This window comes from Sebastes umbrosus, chromosome 5 (assembly GCF_015220745.1).
Source record: "Sebastes umbrosus isolate fSebUmb1 chromosome 5, fSebUmb1.pri, whole genome shotgun sequence".
Taxonomy (NCBI): Eukaryota; Metazoa; Chordata; class Actinopteri; order Perciformes; family Sebastidae; genus Sebastes; species Sebastes umbrosus.
The window spans coordinates 24368858-24394515 of record NC_051273.1 but is presented as its reverse complement, the minus strand read 5'-3'; the positions used below and the strand labels follow the sequence as shown (position 1 = coordinate 24394515).

At 38.6% G+C, this 25658-nt stretch overlaps 2 protein-coding genes across 7 annotated transcripts; both read right to left on the bottom strand.

Moving 5' to 3' along the window:
- Positions 1-854: 854 nt before the first annotated feature.
- LOC119489071 lies at positions 855-10410 on the bottom strand. 5 transcript variants are annotated; one of them, XM_037771238.1, is made up of 10 exons: positions 9463-10409; positions 7105-7293; positions 6829-6981; positions 5488-5676; positions 5165-5317; positions 4203-4352; positions 3922-4074; positions 2349-2495; positions 1299-1982; positions 856-1200 (listed from the first exon to the last, which is right to left on the bottom strand). In XM_037771238.1, exons 1-10 carry the CDS (start codon positions 9865-9867, stop codon positions 1078-1080), a joined length of 2346 nt encoding a protein of 781 aa, XP_037627166.1. In that variant the 5' UTR covers positions 9868-10409; the 3' UTR covers positions 856-1077. The 5 variants fall into 5 exon arrangements, with proteins under 5 accessions (XP_037627169.1, XP_037627171.1, XP_037627166.1 ...); XM_037771241.1 differs by lacking the exons at positions 3922-4074; positions 4203-4352 and having other exon boundaries at positions 855-1200; positions 9463-10410; XM_037771243.1 differs by lacking the exons at positions 5165-5317; positions 5488-5676 and having other exon boundaries at positions 855-1200; positions 9463-10410.
- Positions 10411-11958: 1548 nt separating this feature from the next.
- On the bottom strand, positions 11959-24942 carry dhcr24 (24-dehydrocholesterol reductase). 2 transcript variants are annotated; one of them, XR_005207087.1, is made up of 10 exons: positions 24661-24942; positions 22914-23069; positions 19972-20077; positions 19382-19500; positions 17475-17738; positions 16586-16729; positions 13917-14114; positions 13645-13823; positions 12410-12678; positions 11959-11997 (listed from the first exon to the last, which is right to left on the bottom strand). XR_005207087.1 is itself a non-coding variant. In XM_037771260.1 (9 exons), exons 1-9 carry the CDS (start codon positions 24889-24891, stop codon positions 12525-12527), a joined length of 1551 nt encoding a protein of 516 aa, XP_037627188.1. In that variant the 5' UTR covers positions 24892-24942; the 3' UTR covers positions 12405-12524. The 2 variants fall into 2 exon arrangements, 1 of the variants encoding a protein (XP_037627188.1); XM_037771260.1 differs by lacking the exon at positions 11959-11997 and having other exon boundaries at positions 12405-12678.
- Positions 24943-25658: the final 716 nt, after the last annotated feature.

Here is a 25658-nt window from a genome sequence, read left to right as displayed (position 1 = left end):
TTTATATGTAAAATTCAATAAAAATATTGTTTAAAAAAAAACAAAGAAACAATTTCAACATACTATACTATGACGTTTTTTCATGAAGATTTTCAACATACTATACTATGACTTTTTTTATGAAAATGTTCGACATACTATACTATGATGTTTTGTCATGAAATATTTCGACATGCTATACTATGATGCTTTTCTTTGACATTTTCGACATACTATACTATGACGTTTTTTTATTAAATTTGAGCATTTTTCTCCGCTCAGAGAGTGTTGGTGGGTTGGAAGTAGTGCGAGGTCAACATGCAGGACCAGTATAGCAAGCCCCTTTAACATTTAATCAGCAAGGCTGACTAGTAGCGATTTAGTTTTCACTCGTGGTAATGACACATCAAAATGCCATTTTGTTTTAAGATATCTGTAAAACAAGTTTGACATGTTACAAAAATGTTTTCACATATAGAAATTACATTTCGACTAGTCACAACTGATTTACAGATATCTTTACAGTAAGACCTTTTACACTGGTAAGAATAACGATTTGGCTACAGATATCCACAACTGAATTTCATGTTACATGTTGAAAATTATTGAACAGTGGATATTTAATTTCCCATTTCAGATATGGATATGTTGCCGTCATATCATTACACAGTGACAAATAGCCATTGGTTGAATTTTAAATATGCTATGTGTGCTTCAGGAATATTCAACAAATGCTAATGCTTTAAATATATATACAATGACATTTTGACAAGTGGAAATTCCTTTTCCAATATCTGATATTAAATTCTGACTAGCTATAAAAGGAATTGTAAATATCAACTAGTAAGAATATAATTGTCACAAGTTACAATTGTATTTTATTTTTGTAAATAGTATTTTATTGATTTATTTTTATACATGAAAGATTTTCACGTTTTGGTCAACAAATCAACTCCTATATGCAAAATAATATTAATATAAAAATAATAAATACAAAATATCTACAAAATCAAAACATGCAAATAAAATACAAAAAAAGACACAAATCAAATACTTTTCCTAAATTAATCTGCACCATGGTCTATTCTAAGTTACAAGCTACAATTGTATTTTAAATACCTCATCTTCATCATCAGAACACAGTTTGCATGGTGTCATGACATCAGATTCAATCTTAATAGATGCTGCATGCTCTGGTGACATCCTGTTTTCAGCATTGTCCTGTGGTGAACACATATTTAGTAGAGGTTATTACACAGTACTTGACTGACAATGCTTTCGTGTGGTGTATCAACATAACTCTTATTTTGTTGACTTGCCTGGCATTCATCTGAAGCTGTGAACTCGCTGCTGTCTGCTCCTTCAGAGGCAGGGTTTGATGCCGTGTCCTCTTGGCATACACTTTCTTTCCATTGGAGGAAGTTGCTGTCCCATGTTTGTCCCATTTCTTTCAGCTTTGCAAGAGCCCTACCATCAGATATGCAGACACCCAGTTGGTTTAGCCTTTGAAAACGTCTTTTTGCTCCGCCACGGCATATAAACATAGCATTCCTGTACATATGTGCTGACATTGATGAACAGCGTGCGTTTAGGAGTATTGCCCCGGCCATCGGTAATTTGTATTTATTGGTCTTGCTGTGAGAGACGGGCCGTATTCTTGACGTAGCGGCCTCCATGGAGACAGAACTTGCAGACTCTAAGAACTTAAGATAGGTTGGTGCGTTCATCCTCCATTCTGCAACAACATCCATCCATTTGAAGTTGTTTAAGTCTTTCATGCTGGTCTGTCGGAGAATAGATGTGAATTTAAGGCTCGTTAGCTTCTTGCACTCCTTTTTGATAACGTCAAGCACCTCTTTGACCACAGCATCAAACAGTCCGGGGACAGACATAATTGCATGTGGAATTCTGTTGAGGCGTCCTTTAACTATGTTCTCCAGTACCCGCTCCAAAGGTCCGCGAACGATCCGACTTCTCACGGAGAATGGCGTTCTTATGATGATCTTTGAAAACAAAGGATTAAAATGTGTCAATGATAAGAGATTTCCATAATTACTGAGCATTACATGTCCAACACTGGGTGTTCAGAGCTAGCTAAAGCTGAGCATACACTGGACGATTTTAGCCCGTTTCTGGCCGGAATTTCAGCCTCGTCGGGCGTCGTTTGCCATGCAGTGTATGGGAGGGACCGAGGATCGATTATCTCCTCCCGACCGGCCGTCAGATGAATTTACTCTGCAAAAATCGACAAGCCATACTGTCCAGGTCTCGTACAGTAGGAGTAAGAATTACACAACAACATTTCTAAAATCGTACAGTGTGTATGCCCAGCTTAAGTATTGTTTCTGGGTTGCCTTTTAACAACAAACCTTTGATTGTTTACTCATCGGTACTCTTGTGCTTGCAGACAGTGTTGATGCACCATGTCCCATGGACTCTGCTGCAGTCAGTGCAGGGTAAAGTGATGGTGTGCTTTGACCAAATCCTGTCACGGTATGGCGGCCATCCAGTTGATTCTGAGTAATGAAGACTCTGTTATTAGACTATCATGGGATTAGTAACATCAAAGAGTTGGATAATCACTCTTATCTTTTAGCATACAGTATCAGCATTGATAAGTTTGGTATATGATCACTTTAACCTATCTACTAATGGGTCTCTTGACCTCTGACATCAAGATATGTGAATGAAAATGGGTTCTATGGGTACCCACGAGTCTCCCCTTTACAGACATGCCCACCTTATGATAATCACATGCAGTCTGGTGCAAAAAAAATGCCATTTCTTGCATAAATTCTATTCTAAAAATGCTTTCTGCATACTGGGGTCCCTAAACAATCTTGGAATTACATTAATTGGTTATCACTGTAAAGCTGACACTCTTGTGCATCCAATTCGTTTTTAAACTTGACCTCACTGTATAAAATGACCTGTGGTGACCTCTAGGATAATCACAGCCTCATGAAACTTTACAGCCACAAACTAGAGACCTAGAGCATTCAGAGGATGGATGGCTTTCCTAGCTAAATTGACAATAAGGGGGTTTCTGAGCAGTTTACACAACAGAAGTTACCTTGCAGGGCAGCTGGATTCTCGGGGGAAACACCAGATCAAATGAAAATCCATCTTGTCAGGCTTCAAAAAATTAGTTTGTTCGGAACAATCAGCGCCCTGCAAGGAGCTACTGGCAGCTACGGGCGTGGTTTAAATGTGTGTGACGACACAGAGAGACGTTCAAAAGAATTTGGCGGCTCCTAAAGGAGTTAGCGAATGGATGTATAAAGAGAACTGGAAACAGCGTTGGAGGTGCAGCCCCGTTTATTCCTATGAAAGCTGCTCAGTGGCGCATGAAGCAAATCTGCAAATTTGACTTTGAGTATAACATTTCCCGGATCTTCCGGCAATCTTCCGTATGGAGCAGGCGCAGTAGCATTTTCTTTAACCCCGCCTCCCAGCCCTCGGTCTCAGGCTCATTCACATGAACGGAGGAAGGAAAATAACTCTGGATTTAGTGCATTTTACAACTTTTAGGACATAATGATTTAAATAAGGACTATTAGAGTGTTCGTACTGGGAAGTTGATTTACCTAAAAAAAAAAGAATTATCAGCCGATTTACAGACGTCTCTTTCCCAATGTAAGTCTATGGGAAAAAGTGTTTTTGGGCCCAAAGGCATCACGTGACGGACACGGAAGTTGTAGTACCGCTGTTTGGCCATTACGAAAATTTGCTTTAAAGCCTGGTGCTCTTCCTGGGGGCTTGGGTTTAGCATTATATCAGAACTGGAGAGCATTTCTTCATTGAAAGAAGAGCAAAGAACGGCATTGAAGGATTTTCTCGATGGAAAATATTTTTCGCTCTTCTCTCAACTGGGTATAGTAATATAGTGGGGGGGGTGTGGTTCACCTGCCAAATATTTTTTTGAAAGAGAAGTGAACCAACCTGAACTGGCTGTGAGTGCAGTGCTGTGGCGATGGTGACCAGTTTCTTCCTCACTGCTCCATCATCAGACGACAGGGCGGTTAGCTGAGGTAGATGTCTGGACTGGAGCTGGGACTGAGGCTGAGGTCTGGGTTTCAGACTACAGACGGCAGACTACAGCAGAGAAGATGGAAGACAAGAAATAGAAACACATTTTAACTTGGCCTTGACTGCTGATACCAATTCCCATGGCATTTTATTTTGAACTGAGTTTGTCTAGTGGCAATTAGTGAGACGGTTACCTGAACTGAATGAGCCGACCAAACTACTGGAGCCACAGTGACAGGTTTCCTCCTCACTGCTCCTTCAGTAGAAGCCTGAACAGGTGGCTGAGGTGCATGCTGGGACTGGAGGAGGAGCTGTGGCCTGTTACTGCTCATCTCAACAGCTGCCTGCAATTTAAAAAAAAAGAAAAATCTTAACACAGGAATAATGATGTCCGTGACAGTTATTGTTGGTATTTGTGTAACTTATTAACAAAGGACACACAAGATCAAATTGCACAAAGTGAGAGGGGTGATACTAGTGTTGTCACGATAACCTGCCTAAACATCTCGATACTGATACTGAAACGATACCCCGGCAAAAACCTAAAACATCAGGAAAAGTAATGGAATAATAGATGACTGAACATGGAAAGAAACTTCTTTGTTTTGCTTTTTATTAATTAAAAATAAAAAAGATATTTTGACAATGTCAATGCAAGGCAGTGGAGGATGTGAAAAGAAGCCATAAAACATCTGGAGAGAATTATTGTACCTGAGTGCGTTCATACATTTTAATATCCAACCAGGACCGGAGAAACTCTTAATTAAGATCAGCTTTTTACTAGGGCTGTCAAAGTTAACACGATAATAACGCTAGCTCGGGATATTTATCTACCTCAACAACTAGTCTCTCCTCATCTATTCAGTGACACACACACAAGAGACAGCGACAGCAACAGGTGAGTGAATCGGACGTCGAGCTGCCACAAGAGCAGAGAAGAAGAGATTCTACAGGAGCCGTGATGTAGCAAGCAGGGAGCGAGGGGGGGGTGAAAAGTGTTTTTCAGGGGCAGTGAGGCTGGAAATAGGACAATGGCGTCCACCGGTGTGGAGGGTGTACATATAAAATAATAGGGGCGGCTGTTCTGTTCTTGAGTTGGTCATCACAGAATGTTAATTTTAAAGTGAACTATTCCTTGAAAGTGAAGTGAACCAACCTGAACTGGCTGTGAGTGCAGTGCTGGGGCAATGGTGACCAGTTTCTTCCTCACTGCTCCATCATCAGACGACAGGGCAGCTGGCTGAGATAGATGTCTGGACTGGAGTTGGGACTGAGGCTGAGGTCTGGGTTTCAGACTACAGACGGCAGACTACAGTAGAGAAGATGGAAGACAAGAAATAGAAACACATCTTAACTTAACTGCTGATACCAATTTCCATGGCATTTTACTTTGAACTGAGATGGTCAAGTGGCAATTTGAGAATAATTTACCATTAGCACATTTGTCTGCAAGATTTCTACATGTGTAGGTTTGCTAACCTGAACTGAATGAGCAGACCAAACTACTGGAGCCACAGTGACAGGTTTCCTCCTCACTGCTCCTTCAGTAGAAGCCTGAACAGGTAGCTGAGGTGCATGCTGGGACTGGAGGAGGAGCTGGGATTGGGGCTGTGGCCTGCTACTGCTCGTCTCAATGGCTGAATGTCCTGCTGTCTGGCTAACAGCTGCCTGCAATTAAAAAAGAAGACGAACTTTAACACAGGAATCATTACGTTAGTGACAGTTTTATTGGTATTTGTGTAATGTATTAATAAAGAGAACACACAAGATCAAATTGTGTGGGATACATATTTTGGTGGAGGGAGGAAACCCACGCGAACACGGGAAGAACATGCAAACTCCACACAGAAAGGCCCTGCCCAGACCGGGGATCGAACCCAGGGCCTTCTTCATTTATTACCTCAGTAAACATTGTAAACATGAGTTTATGATCTCAATCGCTAGTTTCAAGTCTTCTTCAATACAGCATGATGTTCATTTAGTAAATTATGGTCCCATTTAGAGTTGAATAGACCATAAAGCAGGGGATGCTCCATGTTTTCGTCTTAGAATTTTAACTCTTTCACAGTATGTTTTCAGCTCATGAAAGTTAATTATACCATTTTTGGTCGCCTAAAAATGTCTTGTTTATCGTTCGGTTGTACTTAGCTCCACCCTCTCGTGTCACTTCTGGTTGCAAAAAAACAAGATGGCGATGGCAAAAATCTTTCAAAACTGTAGTCCACAAACCAATGGGTGATGCCACGGTGACAACGTCCACTTCTTATATATAGACTCGTGTCGAATGCCACCCCTAGCACCAATAGGAAGTGAGTATCTTCACACTGTTATTACGTCTTTTACTAAAGTATAAGATCTGAGTAACGTAGGCTACTTCTTCTACCTCTGCATTATCTTTAAATCATGTGTGGAAATCCACTACCTAAACTTTCTCACCTGAAGAGCCGATCTCCAGAGATATGGCTCACCAGGCAATATCCTTTCTGCCAGTGTGGGTCGTATAGCTCGGGATATTTCTTGACCTCAAAAACTAGTCTCTCCTCATCTATTCATCGACACACACGAGAGACAGAGACAGCAAGAGGTGAATGAGGAGATCGGAAGTCGAGCTGCCACGGGAGCAGAGAAGAAGAGCTGCAACGGGAGTCGGGATGTAGCAAGCAGAGAGCAGGGAGCTAGTGGGGGGAAAAAGTGTTTTTCAGGGGCGCCGAGGTTGGAAATAGGACAGTGGCCAACGCGGTGTGTTCTGTTTTCTTGAGTAGGTCATCACAGAATGTTCATTTTAAAGTGAACTGTTCCTTGAAAGTGAAGTGAACCAACCTGAACTGGCTGTGAGTGCAGTGCTGGGGTGATGGTGACCAGTTTCTTCCTCACTGATCCATCATCAGACGACAGGGCAGTTGGCTGAGATAGATGTCTGGACTGGAGCTGGGACTGAGGCTGAGGTCTGGGTTTCAGACTACAGACGGCAGACTACAGCAGAGAAGATGGAAGACAAGAAATAGAAACACATCTTAACTTGACTGCTGATACCAATTTCCATGGTATTTTATTTTGAACTGAGATGGTCTAGTGGCAATTAGTGAAACGGTTTACCTGAACTGAATGAGCTGACCAAACTACTGGAGCCACAGTGACAGGTTTCCTCCTCACTGCTCCTTCAGTAGAAGCCTGAACAGGTAGCTGAGGTGCATGCTGGGACTGGAGGAGAAACTGGGATTGGGGCTGTGGCCTGCTACTGCTCGTCTCAACGGCTGAATGTCCTGCTGTCTGGCTAACAGCTGCCTGCAATTTAAAAAAAAAAGGAATAATGACATTAGTGACAGTTATTGTTGGTATTTGTGTAACGTATTAATAAAGAGGACACACAAGATCAAATTGTACAAAGTGGAGGGGTGATACAGTAAATGGAAGTGGCAGATAATATAAAATACTGCAGTAAAAGCATGACAGAGAAAAACAATGTTATTGATTGTCTTGTTGAGTTACCCATACAAAAACTGTACAGAAGAAAAGAAAATATATCTAAACATATCAAACGATAATTAGACATCATTAATTAAATGTGATGATAATTTCCTTTTAAAATGTTCTACGGATAACGAGCTCTTCTTGATAACATGTATTTTTGGTGTTCCATATTTGTACACTGTGATATCTGATGGAGTACTGGCCATGTTCTGTTTTGTAAAAAGGCAGGTGAAGATGATTAACCTGTCTAGTATTATGTGAATGAATTTGAGAATTATATTTAGTATATCTAGATAGGTAGATAGATAGATAGATAGATAGATAGTAACTTTATTGATCCCGAGGGAAATTCAAGTTTCCAGCATCACAGTTCCACAGTGCAAAACATGTTAGTAAAAACGCAGTAAAAAAGTTAGTAGTACAAAAAAATATACCAGATATAAAAATACAAGGAGATGAAGAAAACTGTTAAAAGTGAATATAGTGCAGGGTAACAGCTGTGATACACGACTATTAAAACAGTGAATATAGTGCGGAAGAGACTGTTAAAACTGAGTATAGAGCAGGGTAACTCCAGTAGCTTAGTCTATGAAAAGTGCACTATGTGCATTATCATCTGTCCTGCAGACCGTCCTCCTTTGTCCCCCCCTCCCTAGAGATATATATGTTGCATCCTTATAATTATGTGACAACATGCAGGCAGGCAAACTCAGTATCTTCCTTTTAAATATCTTCTTAAGACTCACTTTTATATTATTTCTTAACTTATGGTGCATTGTTGCAACTATTTATGTGATTTTTATCTGGTATTTATATGATTTTATCTTGTTTAGTTCTTAAGTTCTGAATGTTTTATCATGTTTTTATTGTAAAGCACTTTGTAAACTTGTTTTGAAAGGTGTTATATAAATAAAGTTATTATTATTACGCAGTATAGGGCTGCACAATTAATCGAATATTAATCCCAATTTTGGCTTCCCACAATTAAATAAACATGCCATACTGACGTTTAAAATGTGCGTTCTGCTCATAGAAAACATTGGAGCATATCAAATCATGATACAGGACTATTGAAAAACATGCAGAAGAGAAAATGAAATAAAAATGAATATAGTGCAGAAGAGACTGTTAAAACTGAGTATAGTGCAGGGTAACTCCAGTAGCTTAGTCTATGAAAGTGCACTGTGTGCATTATTATCTGTCCTGCAGACATGTGAATGAATTTGAGAATTAGATTTAGTATATCTATGTATCAGATCTAATTCTACAACAGTCTACTACACTTTTTGTACATGCACGCCTCTGCTCAGTGCCTTCAATATGCTTGATGTAGCTCACCATGCATCCTTAAGGTTCATCACAAATTGTAAAGCTCTGACTCACCACTCTGAGTTGTACTCTCTGGTGGGATGGCCTGCACTGGCAACCTGTATGCTCTCCCATTGGTACATCCTTATATATAAGGTGATTCTGGGTCTGCTCCCACATTACTTAAGTGTTTTTTACTATGCAAACAAATTGTGGACAGTATTCACTGCGTTCACACGACTTCTTTGTGCTCTCTGTCCCAAAAGCTCAGACAAAAATTGGGGAAAGGGCTTTTGCATATTCTGCACCCTCAGCCTAAATGACCTAAACTTCAAGGAGCTGGTATCATTAAACATTTTTAAATCTAAAATGAAGGTTTTAGAAGCAGACTCTATGGCATGCCAATGTTTTTAGCTCCTTTGTTGTACAGCTGACTCACAGAAAAGTTCCTTTTTGTGCCCCCATTTGTCTCCTTTAATGCACATTGTAGTGCTTTTGAATTGTATTTTATCTCTATTTGTGTCTGCAGCTTTGTGTTCTTGCTGCTGACTGTCTTGGCCAGGTCTCCCTTGGAAAAGAGGTTGTTAATCTCAATGGGACTAACCTGGTTAAATAAAGGTTAAATACATTTTAAATTAAAATCAGTCCCAGGACCACATTAAGTTATAAACTCACCTCTGAACAGCAGAGTCTCTCAGGACTCTCTGGCTCCACTTTGATCTGTTTTCTGGTGTCACAGCTGCTGCTGTCTTCAGTCTGAGTTGATTTAACTTCATTTAAGCCTCCTTTAACTCTGTCAGAGGGGTTATTATGAGTCAGTTTCTTCACCAACGAGCCGATGCGCTCCACCTCACAGCAGCTGGTGTGATATCTGTCCAACAGCGTCCTGCAGGAGCCGCAGACTGATATGAACTCATCTGAGGTCTGTAACGGTCCAGTGATCTCCTCCAGAGCTACAGTATAGGCTGGTTTCACCTCCAGAGCTCCGAACAACAACTGATGTCTCTCCTTTATATCATTAAAGGTCGTGTCACACAGACGACACGCGTCTTTTAGTGGTTTATGTGGAGATTTATCCATGTTGAAGGTTGAAGCTTCAACTCACCAACACCGGATGTAGACTGTGGGTATAATTTCATTGTCCGCCACTTCCGGTGTGCGTTATCTCGTTTCCAAGGCGACGGAGCTGCATCCTGTTGCCTAGCACCGCCCTAGACGATTCTGATTGGTTTAAAGAAATATACAACCCAGATCATCTTTTCCCCCTTATACCAGAATAATGATGTGTAGAGACAGACTACCCTACATGCACCGGCAAATGTTCCACCAAAGCAAGTTTCCCCCAACACTAGATTGGTTTAAAGAAATACAAACAACCCAGAGAAGTTTGATGGACAGGTCTGGCTATGCGAGACTATATTTCAAATATCTGAAATACAATTCTAGATATCTAAAATTACATTCTTACTATTTAAAATTCCAAGCTGACATATCAATAATTTAATTTTGACTAGTCAGATTTGAATTTTAGATATATAAATTAGAACTCAATTTACCTGATACCTGTAACCTAAGAACAATTGTAGATTTTTACAATGAACATTTTGAATGGTGAGAATTGAGTTGTTGATATCATAGTATTAATTAGCAAGCAAACATATCTAAATAGCATATTTCATTCCAGGTGGAAGCACAATGTGCTGCACAACACGTGACACGCAACCACGGACGTGGCAGCCACAAACAATAAACTGATAAAGATAAAACATTAAACACAAGTAAACATAATTAAAAACTGATTAAAAATTATATGAAATGATACACATGAATTAAAACCTTTAAGAAGTAGGAATGAAAATTAAAATAAATAAGATCAGCAACCAACCAGTAAGAATTAATAAGACATGTGAATTAAAACCAAAAGAATAAAATAAAAACAAATCATAGTTAAAACCAACAGCTGACCAATAATAAAATGATAAGACACGTGTTAAAAAAAACAATAACAGAAGTAAGGAAAACACATAGCATTTATTTGAATTGCAACCAGTCAGAATTACATTATGAATATATTGACTTGGAATTATAACACGTCACAATTGAATTATAGATATCTGTAATTGAGTTTGAATAAAAGTCAATGGTAAAAGTTGACCAGTTGTTATTAAGTTACAGACATCTATAATGAACATTTCCACGAGTAAGAAATTATTGATATCAAGAATTCAACATTTTCACAAGTGAGAAATTAATTGAAGATATCATTAAACATAATTTAATAGAATTTGTATATTCTCTATATATTTATGTTCGTATTCAAACCCTATATTTTATTTACTTGCACTATTTTATGTCTTAGATTCTCGTTTCACTCTAAATTGTGTGGTTTTCCTTTTTCATATAAATATTTAATGAGCATTGTTTAAGGGAACCTGAGATCCAAGATCTTCACTGCCAACGACTGCTTTGTTGGAAATGTTGTGCATCTCATAAATAAAGAAACTTGAAACTTGAATTGCTTCTAGCCAAAATTACATTGTGTATATGTTGGCTTGGAATTGTAACTGGTCAAAAAATTATTATTAATATCTACAGTTGTATCTAAAACATATTTTGAAACTGTCCAATTAAGAAATAGTTGGTTATTTGGGTTAGTCACTGGTTGGTTATGATGCCTTTCAGATCACACAGAGACAAACAAACACAAAAAGTTATTCAATTCTGTTATTTAAATAAAGTGAAATCAGTGTTAAGTGTGAGGAAGCAACAACTCCCTCAGTAACTGTTTGGTAAAGCCAAGTGGGGTTGATCACAGTTATCTTTGTTTTTCCTTATGTGGGTAGTTAAGGGGTTAATTGACTGACAGGGACTGAGTGGCTCCAAGTGTAATCAGGTGTGCTCTGATTTCCCAGGTTCTTACTGCAGGTGTCTCCAGTCTGAGCTGATGGCAGCATTCGCCTGATAAGCCAGTTTGAACTGGAAAGGCGGGCTGTTAGGTTATATGACCATGTGTGAAAGTAGAGTTTGAAAAAGAGAGTGGTAAAAAAGAGCAGCACCAGGCATGTGGTGAGCAGTGTAACTGAATGCAGAGGATGATTTTCCCTCCATGTGTTTTTTCCTTTGTTTGATGGAATTTTTACAGACTGAAAATAAAAGTCTGCCTTATTTTTCAAGCAATTTTTATCAAATTCTGAGATGTATCTTTGTGTATGTGACGGAGTAGCCGTCACTGACTGTGGGCAGCGCACACACATCACCTCAGGCCAAAAATAATGTTAATTGTTATTTTTCTGTGTAAGGAATATGGCCAGCTGAGCTGAGTCTGATCTTGAAGTGTTGACAGAGAAGGTCACACTCAGGAAGGTAAAATATAGATTGTATTTTTGGATTGTTTTTGCCTATTCTGAAAGAAATCATGGAGTTATTGAGGAACTCGATTTTCAGTACTATTTGATGTTTTGTACATAGCTTATTTTCTATTTTTCACTTTTTGTAAATAGTAAGCAATGATTGCACTTTGGGAGGCCGGCATAATAAAAAGGGATTAATACAACGTTTTCCGACTATGCCAGTGTTTTTCATGTTGCACGGAGTTTTTGACATAGAACCCCGCGACAGTGTAAAACAGTTTTTTGTTTTTGTTGAAACATACCAAGCAGTCAGCAAACGTGAGTTGTAGACGATGCCTCGGTGTATCTGTGACTCGGGGCTATGAGGTCATGTACCAGCGATGGAGGTCAGTGTCGGGCAGATTTACAGATTTTGTCGTAAACCTCCGGGAAGGCCTCCTTACAGCCCAGTTCCTCTCTCAGTTTGTGATACAGCTGTCCATCAAACATCTCCCAGAACTCCTCTCGGTCCATGTACACATCTGCATACAGCATCTGAAACCTGCAGGAGGAACATGGCACATGTAATGCAAGAATGCAAATGGCATTATATTTTGTATGCACCAGTGTATACATATTTATATACATATTTTCAGCTTTATTAATCGTTGTCATTACTAGTACTCATTTTGTATGCTTTTTTCATGCTGAATGACTTATTTCCAAGAAACTTAAGAGCACATCTCTGGTAAACACAAGATTTAAAGCCCCTATGGAGGATGGAACCTGCCAAAATAAATAAATAAATAAATAAATGTCGATAAATATATGTCATTAAATGTCGCAAAAATAATATTGAAAATAAATGTAGCCATTAATTAACAGATAAAAATGTGACATAAATTGATATTTCTGTTTTAATTTGCTTCTTTATTTATTTATCTTTTTATTAATTCCCTTATTTATTTACTCTTCTGTTTACTTTTTCCCTTTTATTTAGTGATGTATTTATGTTTAAATGTATTTATTTATTTTTGCATTCATTTTATATTTATTTTTAAATTTATGTATTTACTTATGTATTTATGCATTTATTTATTTATGCACGTTTTTCCCTTTGCATTTCACCCCAAACTTATTTCTGTATTCTTCTCTTTACACATTTCTTCAAGCATTTCTGCGTAATTATGCAAATGAGATGGTTCAATACACCCCGTCTTAGTCCATTAGTCGATTAATCGGTCGTTTTGGTTTTAATCGACTAAGATTTCTTTAACTGATTAGTCATTTTTTTATACTGAATTACTTATTTCAAAAAACTTCTGAGCACATCTCTGCTAAACACGAGATTTAAAGTGGTGCTTTTGTGTGATTCAGTTTATAAGATCTGTTCAACTAATCGATTTTTCGACAAAATCGTATGAGCGTTAGTCGACTAAGAGTTTCTTTGGTCGAGGACAGCGCTACTGATCACAAAGATACCACCTTAGTTACGAAAGCTAAATTTCAGGTGCTATTTGAGACTTACCCGTGCACATCTCTAACAAACTTCTCCAGCTGACGTGTTGATGCTTTAGCTTCAAAGTGTTTGACTTTAGGCTCTCCGTAAGCCCCAATGTCCACATACAGCTCGTCCTCTTGACCTTTGGGGTGAACCATCCCTCTGCCCGCTGGCAGCAGGAAAGGACACAGCCACAGAGGGTAAACCTGAAATCACACAACACACGCAGGAGTTCAATCAGGAGAATGTAATATAAACAGCGGGGTAGTTAGTGGCTTCGTTCACATGAAGAGTCGTACGTCGATGTCCTCGTGGAAGCGCGTGATGGCGGCCTGCAGATTCTTCATGGGGACCAGCATGTCCTGGACCACGTGGTGCTGTTCATAAAGCCGTCTGATGGTCTCCCCCTGGGTGAGCTTCAGCAGGGAGATCTTAGGAGGAACCATCCATCCGAAAAGCCAGCGGAAAATCAGGTTGTTGCCGAAGGGAATAATATCCTGGAGAGAGGACACAAATAGACACAGAGACGTTCACAAACTGGTTAAAAGATGATGCCAGAATGGCTCTCCATGATACATTGTGCTGTAGCTAGCTATAATAAGTTTAAGTCATTTATTATTTGCTGATTTCAGTTTCTCAAATGTGAGGATCTGCTGTCTTTCTCTGTTTTAAATAACTGAAAATTAGATTTTGTGCTGTTGGTCAGAAATCAGAAGGACTTTCAAGATGTCATGTTGGCTTCTGGAAATTAGTGATGGACATCTTTTTTTACTGTTTTTTTCACATTTGCTAGATTAAACGATAATGACAATAATCATCATTGTGTGTGAGCCTGCATTTATTACAAAACGTAATGCAGCGTTTTATGCAGAATCCAGTGGGGATGAAGTTGCAAGCAAATGAAAAAAGCCCAATTTTGGCTCAAGCTTGTTCAATATATTAACAATATGCACATTGAAAGTCAACTTTTCATCAAGCCATATGCCGATGCCAAATATGAACATTGCTCTCGGGATAAGCAATGTTAATATATCCAGAACAATATCAGGGTGTTGACTCACAAAATAACTCACAACATAAAATAAAATTAATTAAAAAAAATCTTGCCCCATTTTTAATTTTATTTCAGTCATCCCTTATGAGATTTATTATTTTTTTTAAAAGAGATCAATTGATCAAAAAGATGAGGAGAGTCCAAAGAAAGTGTTAATTAATCCTGTGGAGGTTGTGGCTTTTTATACAAGGAAATTAAAAATTTAGCCCCCCCTCCCAAATAATTTTCATACAGTCCCTTAACATTTAATATTACAATAACATGAATCCAAAGCATATTGTTTTCCATTATACTATACTACTATATTATACTGTTGAATTACTATACCTGTTCCAGCTTAATGTAGATGAGTAGAGCTGTGACGATTAGTCAACTAATCGATTACTCGATAGACAGAAAAATAAACGCCGACTATTTTGATAATCAGTTAATCGTTAAAGTCATTTTTCAAGGAAAAAAATGGCAGAAAAAAGTTCTTTTCAGCCTCTCAAATACGGAGATTTCCTGTTTTTCTCTGTTTTATATCACATTATACTGAATATGTTTGGGGTTTGGACCGACAAAACAAGACAGTTAAAGACATCACCTTGGAATCTGAGAAACTGAGAAACATTTTTCACTATTTTCTGACATTTTATGGACCAAACGATTAATCTAGAAAATAATCGTCAGATTAATCGATAATGAAAATAATCATTAGTTGCCGCTCTATAGATGAGACACTGATACAATCCAGTTACACATCTCTTATGTTTAGCCCCCCTCCCCACCCAAATCATTTTTATACAGTCCCTTAACATTTTATATTACAATCACATGAATCCAAAGCATTTTGTTTTCCATTATATACTGTTGAAAGAAAAATAATCGTCAACTATTTTGATAATCGATTAATCATTAAAGTAAGAAAAATGGCAGAAATATTTCCTGCTTTTCTCTGTTTTATATCACATTAAACTGAATATCTTTGGGCATAGCCTTTCTGTGTGGAGTTTGCATGTTCTCCCCGTGTTTGTGTGGGTTTCCTCCGGGTTCTCCGGTTTCCTCCCACAGGGAGGGAGGGTTGCGTCAGGAAGGGCATCCGGCGTAAAACCTATGCCAAATCAATGTGCGGATCAATGATCCTCTGTGGCGACCCACTAACGGGAGCAGCCGAAAGACAAACAACAACAAAGCTGAATATCTTTGGGTTTTGGAGTGACAAAACAAGACATCACCCTGGAATATGAGAAACTGGGATGGACATTTTTCACTATTTTCTTACATTTTATGGAACAAAATAATTGATTTATCTAGAAAATAATCATCAGATTAAATCGATAATGAAAATAATTATTATTTGCAGCCCTATAGATGAGACACCGATACCATCCAGTTGCACTCCTATATTATATTATATTATATTATATTATATTCCAGCAGAGGGCAGCCACAACCTTCCAACCAGCGCCAAACACTCTCTCACATCTCCAACACATCAACGACGTGTATCTCAAATTGTCGATGTAATCAAAGCGTCGGTCGGCCCCATTTCTGTCTGACTCTCCTCTGAGCCGTCTACACAACAAAAACAGAGAGCGCCCAAAAGCCCAGAGCGAGCCTCTGTCAAACCAATACCATGCATAATTCATCAGACCATTTACTGTTACGGAAAAAGAAAGGATGCCAAGCCCTTCTCACTAATGGCTAATGGTGTGTGTGTGTGTGTGTGTATGTATGCGTGTATATGTGAGTACAAAATGTGTGTATGTGTGTGTGTGACAGAGAAAGAGCATTAGAGTGTAATAAAGAGAAGTGAGCAAGGAGTTGATAAGATGATGACGAGCTAATATCTGGCTCATGGAAACAGTCTCTACATGTGTGTGTGTGTGTGTGTGTGTGTGTGTGTGTGTGTGTGTGTGTGTGTGTGAGTACCTGAAGCTCCCAGAAGATGCTGCGTGTGTGTCTATGATAGTACTGCCTCAGAGGGATGTACTCAACTCCAGCGTGGTCGCCTTTCAGGAAGCCCTCCACGTGTTTAAAGAACCAGGGTTTAAAGTGCAGGCCGATTCTGTTAATCTGAAGTCAGAGAGGGAAAATGGAGGTTAAAGGGTAACTTTGGTATTTTTCAACCTGGAACAAATTTTCCCATGTTTTTTTTTTTTTATACTTTATTTTTTGTTGTTTTATAACAAAAAAACAAACAAAAACAAACAAAAACAATACAGACAACATAAGACAAACAGGGTCATCATGAGTGAGGTGAAATGCTTAACATCATATGACATTATATACATTTAGAAGAGAAGAAAAAAGAAGAAAAAGAAAAGAAAAGAAGCTATGTTACATAGCAGTATGCTGTGGTTCCTTAGAGACCCAGAATGTCCTACTGCCAGCTAAAAGTATCTGTAGTAAATATCTGTCCTGCTTTTTCTGCCCGGTTGGTACATTTCCCAAATATATAACACCGAAGTTAAAATCAAGCTCTGAGCTAATTATTGATCTGATCGCGGCGACAACATCTAACCAGTAAGAAGAAATATTAGGGCATTCCCAAAAGATGTGAAAATGACTAGCAGACATATTACCACACAATCTCCAACACTGACCGAGCTCAGGTTTGTTACTCTGTGACTCTTTGAGTTTTGGAGTTATAAAAAATCGTAAAATGTTTTTCCAGGTAAATTCCCTCAGATTTGAGTTTGAGGTTATTTTCCCATGTTTTAAGTGACTAAGGGGGACAACAATTTTTGAAATTGGTCCAGTAAAGAGTGGAGTAGAGAGGCTTGATAAAACATGTGAAAACAAGTCCGAAACAGCTCACCTTATCAGGCTCAGCATGGTCAGTCATCGTTCCCGTCATGATGACGGCGCTGTCCCGACCGTACTGGAGGCCCTCCACAAACGTGTTCTGTTTGTTCTCCGACGCTTCAGTGAAGCGTTTGCAGATGTTCTCCAGCCCTCTGACCGGCTCATAGCTCAGCTTCACCCAGGGTTTAGCGGGGACTATTTTAATCTCAGCTGCAACCAGGAACCCCAGAGTTCCACAGGACCACGGGACGGCGTGGAACAGGTCCGAGTTCTCCTCCTGGGAGACAGAAAAAAAAATGTATTTGAACAAGAACAAACTGAATGCACGTCTAAGGAACATTTGCGGTTACGAATGTGGTCTCGGCCTTCCGGGTTTCTAACGTTAGGCTGTTGGCGTTGACAACTGAGCCATTAGCAAACCTCACATCATCGACCATTTCATCCATAAGGAGACCGCTCTTCTTGTTTTTCTTGGTGCGACAATTACACAACATGTTGGAGCAGAAATAAGGGGGCCTGTATCACAAGCTCAACCAAGTCTGCATCTCTTTAGGTTAGGGACTGTGTGAAAATTATTAGTGGGGGACGTGAGATCAGAAAACACAGAGTGGACAGAGAATTCTTAATTACAAGCATCGGAACCACAAGTGGAAAACTTGAATATGAGATGAAATGGTGATAACCCTGAGGCGAGACTAGCATTACCGTCTCGTGGTTGAATGCCTCCGCCAGCCAGTCAAGTCGCAGTTTACATCCATGTCTGTCCAAAATGTCATCACTTCATCATTTTATCCTGTCAGACATTTGTGTGAAATTGTCATATGTTATGTTTTCACCGGCATTGGTTTGTTTGTTTGTTTGTCTGTCAGTCTGTTAGCAGGATTACTCCAAAAGTTCGCGATGGATTTGATGACGCGTTGATGACTCGTGACACCGCCTTCTTCTGAGAGCAGAGAGATACGTGTGTGGATGTGTGGCAAGACTCCGAGTCGCAGCGGGAGCTGACATAACAAGGCTGCTGAATGAGAGAGGCATCCGTCGATACGTTACACGGAAACACACCGTGTTAATAATAAGCCGACCACCTCACGGTACCGCCAGCTGTGAGCTGTGATCTGTTTTTAAAGTCAGGCACCTTGGTGGAGTTCTGCGCTTCAGTTTGGTCATAGACTTACCATACAATACCATAGTTTGAGGACTGCCGTTTTGAAGCCTCAAGTTCGACATTTTGGCCATCGCAATCTTGTTTTTTTGCAACCAGAAGTGACAAGACCAAACGCAGAATAAGACAAACTTCCAGACTGGACAACGCCGTGGTAGTGACCTGTCAATCACAAGGTAGCCCCGCCCTAAAGCATTCCCTGCTTTATGGTCTATCTGACTCTAAATGGGACCATAATTTACTAAATGAACATCATGCTGTTTTGAAGAAGACTTGAAACTAGCGATTGAGACCATAAACTCATGCTTACAATGTTTACTGAGGTAATAAATCAAGTGAGAAGTAGGCTCATTTTCTCATAGACTTCTATACAAGCAGACTTCTTTTAGCAACCAGAGGAGTCGCCCCCTGCTGGCTGTTAGAAAGAATGCAGGTTTAAGGCACTTCAGCATTGGCTTCACTTCTCAGACCTGGAGCTGCCCACTGGTTATGGCCAAAAAACGTGTTTTGTGAGGTCACAGTGACCAGTGTCCTGTTGAGTTCACAAGAATGATACGGACACATTGAAGGCGTGGAGGCATAATTAGGTTGCTGTAGCAGGAAAAAAGTGATCAAGTGATGATTACTCTGTTGTGATGGTGAAGATGTTACCATGGTGATCCCTGGTTAAACGTGAGCCAACTTTGTGATCCCCAAAAAAAAACTAAAAACTTCATGATACAGGCCCCTGGACACACAAACACACACTCAGTACTCACCTCAGTGCAGCGCACTAAGCTGCCGTCAGCTAGAACCAGCTCAAATGCGACGCAGATGTGCTGAAACAGCCCGTAAATGTGAGAGGATGACTCAATGCCTGTACCCATCACCAGACCACCTGAGAGAGAAGAGAGAGAATAAAAAGATCTGTAATTCAATATCTTCCCAGGTGAGACCCAACAGCGAGCAAACACACAAGCAGAAAGCAGCGCCTGCCTGCTGGGAGGGAGAGTATGTACAGTATGTGCCTGCGTGGACATGAGGATAAATGAATGTACCGCGGCCTGATGGGAAAACATTAGATTGTTGATGCGCAGTTTATGGCATCAGGAAATCCATTATGAAACCTGATCCGGGGGGGTGCTTCCAACGCTGCAGCCATTTCCTCCCAGTTTCATCTTTTGAGCTACAACATCAATCCTCTAACACAATTAGAGAAGTCGCTGGTGCTCTAAACAGGATGCAGTGATTGACGGAGGAGATGCACAATCTGTGGGAATCATCAGTACGTCGCTCTATTTCTAGAAACCCGAGAGCCACAGATGATGATTCCCCAGAAAATAACCCCTCAGTAATACGCACGACATACCCACAGTGAGGTCATCGAGCTCCGGCAGCACTGGCAGCGTCCAGCCAATAGAGGTGAGGAGGGCGGTCAGCTGACCCATGTTGGCCAGCGGCTCAACTCTCACAACCTACAACACAAAGATCACTGAGAGTAAAGATCCGCCATCAGGCTGACAATACAAAACCCAGCCAGGTACATTTTAATGAGGAGTAGTTTAAGTGAAAACGGATTAATTACAATTTTGGTCTTATTTCTGTCATGTTGCCATCATTTCTACTGGTTAAAGCTCAGGTTGGTAATGTATTTTAGAAACCTTTTTTGATATATTTGCTGAAATTCTCTTTATATCCTGCCTGCCTGCAAACTCCGCAACTCTCTCACTAGATTTTGTGTCTTTTGGAGCTAATGCTGCGAGCTACTTTCATTGGAAAAGAATTGCCGAAACTGGATTCGTTTTTTTGGCTGGATTAAGGCTGTAAAAGTAAACACGATAACGCAAAATCATTTAAGTGCCACTAATTTCTTTAACGCATTAACACTACTTGCAATTTTTAGGTTGTAGCGGGCTCATTTTTAAAGCTAGGGTCTCGAAGGAGGTTCATTAACGCTCCAAACTTACGCTATATTTTGGTGAGGAAAAACTGGCATGGCCATTTTCAAAGGGGTCCCTTGACCTTTGACCTCCAGAGATGTGAACGAGTCTCCCCTTTACAGACATGCCCACTTTATGATAGTCACATGCAGTTTGGGTCAAGTCATAATCAAGTCAGCACACTGACACACTGACAGCTGTTGTTGCCTGTTGGGCTGCAGTTTGCCATGTTATGATTCAAGCATATTATTTATGCTAAATGCAGTACCTGTGAGGGTTTCTGGACAATATCTGTCATTGTTTTGTGTTGTTAATGATTTCCAATAATAAATCTATACATACATTTGCATAAAGCAGCATATTTGCACACTCCCATGTTGATAAGATTATTAAATACTGGACAAATCTCCCTTCAAGGTACATTTTGAACAGATACAAAATGTGTGATTAATTTGTGATTAATCAATGTTAACTATGGACAAACATGATTAAATATTTTAATTGTTTGCCATAGTTCATGATAGTTTTGGGGGAGTGGCTTTCGAGGGAGACCTGAAGGGATGGGCTGTCAGTGTTGCTGACTTGCTGACTTTCTGGCTAGATTTACCAACTTTTGGAGCTAGTGCTGCTACTTTCATTGGAAAAGAGTTGCCATAACTGGGCTGGGTTTTTTGCTTAGATACTTTCAAAATGTAGCTTACTATTGCCGGTTTCTCCAATGTTGCCTTGCCCAGCTTAAATAATAATACAAGGTTAAATGCTGGGATCTGGGAACACGGCGCCACTGTTTAACAGAATTACAATGTGGCCAGATGATGATACCCAAAGACTGTATTTAGTATGATAAGGAAAAATGACACAAACATTGCTCTGATTCCTCTAAAGTCTTTTTAAATCACATAAAAAAATCACCTTTATCAATAGTTAAAGTCATGATGTTTGAAAAATAAGGACAAAAACGCTAATATTGTGTTTATTAAATGTCTTCCCTATGACCTTTGTTTACACCTTGTGCATATCTTTGATATTCAACTTGTTATTAGGTCATAGAAACCAAATACTTGATTGTGCTCTTTGTAATTTCTGAGATACAGACATTTTATTATCATACTATATTTAGTTTCTGGGCACATGATAGGACTGTTCTTTCCTAAAATATAATGAAATATATAGACAAAAACACAGTCGTCCCATCATGTGACCAAAGACTAGATATAGTATGATAAGAAAAACTCACATTACAGCCAAACGGTTTGACCGATTTTGAAGATTTTTAGTTGCACAAATGGGTTACAAACCCTCAGGTTAGCCAAACGTCTTTATTAGAAAAAACTAGTAAACAGTACAATTATTAAGTAAAGTGTCCCTAAATAAACTGTTTTAAATAGGCTGTCTGTTGGCAATGGTGGAATGTAACTAAGTAGGCTTCATTTACTCAAGTAGTACAATTCTGAGGTATTTGTACTTTACTTGAGTATTTCCATTTTATGCTCCTTCACACTTGTACTCCACTACATTTTGTAAGGCAATACAATATTGTACTTTTTACTGCACTACATTTATTTGACAATTTTAGCTATTAGGTACTTTGCAGATTTAGATGATTAATGCAAAATATAAAAAACAAACAAATATGAAATATTATCACAGGTTATTTTGCCAAACAGTATATAAAGTAGTTACAAGTAGCTCCGACTTTACTAGCTGCAACATCAGTGATGCTAACACATTTATGCATCAATGAACTTTAACTCAAGTAAAATTTTGAATGCAGGACTTTTAATTGTAACCGAGAATTTATACACTGTGGTATATAAGATCTGAGTATTTCTGCCACATCTGGCTGTTGGCTTGTTTAGTCCTATCTTCTGAGTCCTCGTCTTTATTGCCCTGTTGAAACGACGTCTCCGTTTACGATGTCAGCAGTTACTTTTCATGAGTACAAAGTTATCATAATAAAAGTAAATGATGGACAAAACTTTAACCAGACTAAAGAGTCTCCAGCCATGCTAGCAGCTCCGTGCCATGCTTATAGGCACAGTGGTGCTTTGCACTAAATGCTAACGTCAGCATGCTGACATGCAGATGTTTTTGTGTGAATTAAATACTTGATAAATGAAAAGTATTTTCTCATTTAATTAAGAACTTTAGTGCAAAACAAACAGTTTCAAGTGAAACAGAGAAAAAAAATTATATTTCCAGAAATTTGAATTAGTAGGTGCTTGTTATTATCAATTTAGACGACGTATCACGATATCTTGATATGATTCCATTGAAAGACGATTATTTATCGTGTTGCATTATCGCCCAGCCCTGATGCTAATGAGCACTAAACACAAGCTGAGGCTGATGGGATGTTGAGTCCTCCTACCTGCCTCTCTGTGTCCACCTCCAGGATGTCCATCATGTTGATCATGATGTTCTTGTGGGTCTTCTTGTATTTCCCCACTCGGAGAGAGACGGTGAGCCAGCCGGGTCGACCTGTACACATGTAGGTCTTACTGCCGTCCTTCTTCCATTCGCGCACCTGAATACATAACACAGGGAATAAATGTCAGATTCTTCTCTCCTGATCAAATCCTTTGAGGAATCAAGGTATTAGGTGTCTGTCTCAACATGACTAGCATCAGATATTGGAATTATAAAAGCTGTAAAAACAAATAATAATGTATGACAGCCATGACTTTAATGTTTTAGTGAGACTGAGGTTCTATATTGGTGGTTAATTAAAGAAAATGTACATTTTGATAATTAATTACAAGCTTTAACTTCACTGAACAATAATTTGTGCAACAATTCAACTGCGCAATACTCTGGTATTAATACTACATTTATACTGAAGTAATATTGTTATTTAAATCGTATTTATACTATTCTTGCATTTAGATTTAACACACTTAATAGATCCCACTTCCCAGCATATTTTTATTCAATTTTAAATTATTATTGGGTTTTTTTTTAACACTGTGGTTATATATTGTATGTGTTTGATGCACATATTTGCACATATTTTTTTTTATTATTATTTTTATATTACTCTACATATATTGTGTAGCATTATGTACATGATTTACATAATCCCTTATTTCTATTTTTCTTATTTTCTTTATGTTTTTATATATAAGAGCGACTGTAACGTCCTAATTTCCCTTTCGGGAATCAATAAAGTATTTCTGATTCTGTTCAAACTAAATGTTAGCTACTGTCTGTGTGCATGCAAAGTAAAAAGTATTTTAGTATCGATTGACAGTCCTAATATTTATAATATTACTTACATACTTGTGTACAAGACTTGTGTCTATTCTTTACCTTTATTTGTGCAGCTTTGTTGTCCTTGTTCTTAGCTGTTATGTCTACGTCTGTGTACAAGTACATTGCAAATAATTAATTGTAAGTGTACATATACTTGGCCAATAAAGGTGATTCTGAGAACTCCATTGGGTTGGAGCTAGAACCATAACTTTTTCATGGTGTTTGCTTCTCTTTTGCACACTTTGTTAATGTATACAGTATGTTATTCTATGTTTATACTTTATATTATATATATATAAAAATAGTATATTAATAGTGTATTCCAATATTCTTTATATTTTGTATTCTATAGATAAATTTCTCTAGCACTAAATGGTTTAGTACCAAAATACATTTCTAAACCAGATAATGATCTTATACTGCACTATAGCTTTTACTCTTGTGTTATATTCTATTTTAGCTTCTACCCTAGCTTTTATTTTTAGCTTGTTTTTATTTTCTAATCTTTAATGTTTTTATAACTGTTTTAATATGTCTTAAAGTTCTTTTGCACTTTGTGGCAATGTTCTTGAATGTTTATGTAAAGCAATTTGAATAGCCCTGTTGCTGAAATGTGCTATATAAAATAAAGCTGCCTTGCCTTGCCTAGTGTTGATATGTACATTTTATATACTATTCCTGTCCAATAATTTTCAAATTTAGGATTAATAAAGTACATCTATCTATCTATCTATCTATCTATCTATCTATGACCTAGGCTATATATTAAAATTAAGAATAAATGAGAATAACCATCAACTTGCACACACAGACACACCTGTGCACACATACACCTGTGCACGCAGACACAGTCACAGCTGGCTCACCTGTCGCTGGATGTCTCGCACGCGCTGGTCGTGCAGTTTGGGCGCAGAGCACATCTTGAAAATGAGCCACGCGCGCACATAATAGTACACATCGAATATAACAGAGAGCGGCAGCAGGAACAAACACACAAAGATCCACCGCTGGTGAACAATCACATAGTCTAGACCTTTAACTTTGATCCACAGCAGGAACAAAACCACCACACCGGCTAAATACAGCAGCGGATCCATCGTTAATCGGAGTCAGTGTGCGGTTCTCAGAACTCAAAGTATCTTTTAGTGTAACATGGACTGTTCCATGGACCTTTACTCCTATGGGTGAGCGTTTCTAGGTGCTCGGTCGGCTCCTCCTCTGCTGCACGCTGATTGGTTCATATTGCGAAAGGGGCGGGACGCTGCGCCAACGCTTCACGCTCATTGGCCAACAAGTAACTGTTCCGAATTCTAGAATGTAGATAAACCAATCATGAAGCAGAGAGGCTGTCACACCATGCAGCATGTCCCTCAAGGCTCTGTTACAACACTATTGTCTTATCTGTTCTGGAAATATATACATACTCGTAAACTGTAGCAAGATATTTGTAGATTTATCTTGTAAAATATTATCTGTAATTTGAACTTTTTTTTTTAAGGTTCAACACAATATATATGAGAGAGAGTATTTTCTAATCAATCTCATTATCATTGTTGCAAAGTTTCACATTTATAAATGTAAATATTCGAAAGTAAAACCTCACTTTCATTTTTTAAAGAAAGACATGGAACTATATATTTAGACTAACTTCAGCATAAAACAAAAAGGCTAGTAATAAGGTGAGACTTTAGTCCCAATTTAATGTTTTTACTTAAATCACTATTTATTTATTTATTCATATTGACCCCTGGCATGTTTATGTTTGTTTGTTCTTATTAAAAACAAATTAATGTATTATTATTATTATTATTATATATATACACTGTATATATACACACACTCTAAACTTCCCCATTCAGTGCAT

Bases quoted from the DNA above. Each gene is read 5' to 3' on its own strand.
- LOC119489071 (XM_037771238.1), bottom strand. From the start codon at position 9,867: ATGGATAAATCTCCACATAAACCACTAAAAGACGCGTGTCGTCTGTGT. The intron at 4,075-4,202 runs GTAACCGTCTCA...TCTCTGCTGTAG, and splicing joins GGTCGGCTCATTCAGTTCAG to TCTGCCGTCTGTAGTCTGAA. The intron at 1,983-2,348 runs GTTTGTTGTTAA...TTGTTTTCAAAG, and splicing joins CGATGAGTAAACAATCAAAG to ATCATCATAAGAACGCCATT.
- dhcr24 (XM_037771260.1), bottom strand. From the start codon at position 24,891: ATGGATCCGCTGCTGTATTTAGCCGGTGTGGTGGTTTTGTTCCTGCTG. The intron at 20,078-22,913 runs GTAGGAGGACTC...TTTGTGTTGTAG, and splicing joins AGGTGGACACAGAGAGGCAG to GTTGTGAGAGTTGAGCCGCT. The intron at 14,115-16,585 runs GTACTCACACAC...TCCTCTCTCCAG, and splicing joins GCATCTTCTGGGAGCTTCAG to GATATTATTCCCTTCGGCAA.